At 44.5% G+C, this 3790-nt stretch overlaps 1 protein-coding gene across 1 annotated transcript; it reads right to left on the bottom strand.

Moving 5' to 3' along the window:
- Positions 1–322: 322 nt before the first annotated feature.
- On the bottom strand, positions 323–3790 carry Lair1 (leukocyte associated immunoglobulin like receptor 1). The gene is made up of 5 exons (XM_050129864.1): positions 2022–3790; positions 1885–1927; positions 1760–1797; positions 1538–1587; positions 323–1141 (listed from the first exon to the last, which is right to left on the bottom strand). Exons 1-5 carry the CDS (start codon positions 2197–2199, stop codon positions 995–997), a joined length of 456 nt encoding a protein of 151 aa, XP_049985821.1. The 5' UTR covers positions 2200–3790; the 3' UTR covers positions 323–994.

Here is a 3790-nt window from a genome sequence, read left to right as displayed (position 1 = left end):
ATCTAATAGTGATTCATTGTTCTCCTGCTCCATGTGTACAAATACAATCATATACGAGTATGTGTGTGTGTGTGTGCATATTTGCATGTATGACTCTGCCTGTGTGACCTTGTGTGTAAGTGTGTAACTGCTCTGTCCACTCTTTGCCTCTCCTCCCCTCTGATTCCTCTTTCCTCTTCCAAACAGTGACCCAAAGTTCAGTCATCAGTGTCTATGTCAGACCATCCAGTGGGAGGCGGCAATGTGCTGACTATTTGTGCTGATGGCTACACAGACAACAGCACACCAAGCCCTGACAGTACACACTTCAGTATGCACTGTCTTAGTCAACTATACATATATTTTAATCAAGAAAGAAATCATAAGCACCCGTTGTAGCCCCCATTTCTCCCCTCATTTCTGAAACCAATAAAGGCAGAATTTTGGTTCTCAAGGGCTGTGTGTTTGAGACCCGCACAGATTGTAGATGTTCCATCTTCAGAAATACCCATGGTGTGCCCTTGATGTTCCATCTTCAAAACTTCCCATGATGCATCCCATGAAGCCTGATGCAGAGAAGCATCTTAGCTCTCAGCTGCATGAGTACAACCCAGCCAGAGCCAGCAGGGGATCCAAGGAAGCCTTTAGAGTTCACTGGGTGCATTGCAAAATGGGGGTGTAGCAGGAGAGAAATCATGTTTTTCATTAAATAATCTGGGCTATGGAAGGGCCTGTAGAAGCAGGTAAGGGGCTCTAACTGTGTCTCTGAAAATAACTAGGTGATTATAAAGGGGCTTTGAAGCTTACTGCAACATGGTCTTTTCCAAGGACTGATATTACCACCTACACAATACAGCTCCTAGATGGGGAACAGGGGCTTCCAGGGTCCCGTTTCTGCCTCAAGCAGGACTGGTTGGCTAGCTTTCCACACCAGGTGGATTCCAAAAGGAACCCTTGAATGGCTGCTTTGGGTTTTTCCAGCAGTGACTATGTATGTCTCCAGGTGTGCCCAGGCTCAGCGTCTGATGATGGCTGCATATGTGCTGGACTCAGTCATGGTTTCTGTGCTCCGTGGGGTCACATCTCCAACTGTCCTCTGTGTGAGGGCATGATGGTCCAGCTGGGCATATGTCACCTCCTGAAGACCTCCTGCATCAGGGATCTAAGAGAGAGAGGCCCAGGAGAGTTAGAGTGGCTATGGGGGTGGAGGTGCTGAGGAGTGGGAAGTTACCTGCAATGGCTCTATGAGTTATAATTATGGTATCCTGTGGTTCCCTCCCAATGGTGTTCAGGTGGGATTACATTACTTATAGACAAGGCAGAGTAATTTTTCTTATCTTGGATGCTCTTTCTGGGGGAAAGTTAGCTGTTGTGGAGAGCTCTCCTGTCTGTAGCCATTGGAATACATCAATCGGGTCAAAGTCTGAGGTGGCATCAGAATCTTTCTGAATTCTTCGGCTTCAAGGTTCATTACACAAGAGTCTGAAGCCTTGTTACTAAGCTGCTAATTTGGGAGCATTTTGTTAGTTATCACTAGATCATGACTACTAAAACCTACCAAGGTTTCTGTTCTTTTGTCCTCAGGAAGCAAGTCATCTGTGACTATGTCTATAGAAAAGAAGATATAAGATAAGTTCTTTTTGGTGGACACTAGAAGACAATATATATCTCATTATATCTCATCCCATCTAGAACCCTCTACTATATTCCTGAATGTTTTCCTTCCCCGTTGCTTCTCAGTGAACTAGGTAACCCCTTCCTTTCTCCTCACATTCCTTACCTGGTGTGCTCTCCAGGCCATTGGTAACTAGGTTGAGCCTAAGGGAAAAGGATAGATGAATATTGGAGACTATTTGGGGGCAAAGGACTGGGCAAGGACATGGGAGGTCATTTCTGGGACCTTACCTCTTTTGCAGACTGTCCTCCTGGCTCTTGCTGTTTGGGAGCCCTAAGAATAGTTAGTAGTCCACGTTTAGGAGGGAGGTCTTATTTGCAGTACTCCCACCAGTCCACCAAAGCCAAGTGTCACAACAGATACCTACCCTGCTTTTTTTGACGGTGGCTGTGGAAGCAGAAGAGAAGGAAGAGGAGAAGACAAAGGAGGAAGACCACAGCGACCCCAATGAGAATATAAATGCTGTTTGTCTTCAGCCAGGATGTGTCTAGGAAAGATGGTAACCAGGTTAACAGCAACATGCATTTATTGAATGTCCACTGCATAGCACACACTTACTGGGTGGTGTTCGTGAATGTGTTAATATGTAAAATTTCACATGCATAGTAGTCTGGAAACATTTAATCATTATCCTCATGTTACCCATCAAGAATATTGACCTTCCTTGTGCTCTGGAACACACTAGCCGCTGGTAGAGTCATTTAATGACTCAGCAGCCATATGTAACTAATAACATCCACTCTGGTTCCCACAGATAAGAGCCCTCACCTTGTGACTGAAGTCGTGTAGGAAAACATTGTCCACCACACTATGTAGAGCTTTGCTGAGACTGACAACCAACAAGAAAGGAAGCAGGGCTCCCTCAGCACAGTCCCACTTGGGCTCCCACTGAGGTCAACAATCCTCATCTCTATATGTTCCTCAGGGTAACTACTGATAGGAATGAACTCAGTCCCAATGTTGTCTTGTTGCCTGGTTCCCTGCAAGCAATACTGCCCTTGCAGCATTTAGTGTTCATCTTTCCTCTCCTATAACATTTACCTTTCTCCATCCATTCACTCACTGTACCACCTCACAGGCAACCACCCAAGGTGGAGCCCACCTGTCCCCTCTTCTTAGATGGTACCCATTTCCCTTCCTTACTCCTCAGGCAGACTCTTCAATGTCCTTTAAAGAAAGTCAGATAATATTCCCTTTAGAGGCTTTTCCCTTAACACCTGGCCCGCCCATGTCCATTTCAGGACCTTACCTGCTATTCTGTCCTTCCATGTATCTTATTGCAACTTAATTATATACATTGTGTGCACACCCATGGTATATTTATAGTTATATGTTCCATATGCAAACAGAGTTACACGTGCCTTGTCATGATGTTACAATTAACCACGGACCTTTGGTAAAATCGTAACTGAGCTGAAATCTTTCTGTGCCCTTGCGGCATTGTGCCCGCCCTTAAGTTTTGGTTGCCTGCAGCATTCAGAATAGCATTTGTTCAGGACTGCAGTCTAGAAGTTTCTTGCTCTATATACCATATGGTCTTGTATGCAGGGGACTCTGCCTTCTAAGCTGGCTTAAATAACATCTTTTTCACACTATGACACAATGGGATACCACTGAAGCATTTCTCAGAACACAGGTGTCACATGACCACGTGGCCTATGGACATATATCCCAGAACAAAGGACCATTCTTAAATGACAGTTGTCGGTATATTCATACGTAATGTAAATAAGCACAGCTAAGGGGCTGTAGATACGGATGGAGGAGTAAAGGATTTGGTGTGCAAGAGTGAGGACCAGTGTTTGGATCCCCAGAACCTACAGCAAAAGTCAAGTGGACATGACAGGCAGAATGTAATCCAAGTGCACAGGAGACAGCTAGCCAGACTAGCTGAAACAGTGAACCTCAATGTGGAAGGTGGAGAACACTCCAGTAAGACATTCAGCATCAGACATGGACCTACACAGACATAGAAGCATGTATGTGAGCCTGCACGCACACGAGTGTCAACACATGCAGTACACAACATGCATTCCTATACAAAAAAGCCAGAAAGAAAATTTGAAATAAAATATTACTTTCTATCACATAAATTAATATATAAATAACATTTATGTTATCTTTCAAACACAAATT

The sequence above is a fragment of the Alexandromys fortis genome, unplaced genomic scaffold (genome assembly GCF_014885135.2).
Source record: "Alexandromys fortis isolate MF-2015 unplaced genomic scaffold, M_Fortis_MF-2015_v1.1 scaffold_282, whole genome shotgun sequence".
Classification (NCBI taxonomy): domain Eukaryota; kingdom Metazoa; phylum Chordata; class Mammalia; order Rodentia; family Cricetidae; genus Alexandromys; species Alexandromys fortis.
This window is presented reverse-complemented; position numbering and strand designations above follow the sequence as displayed.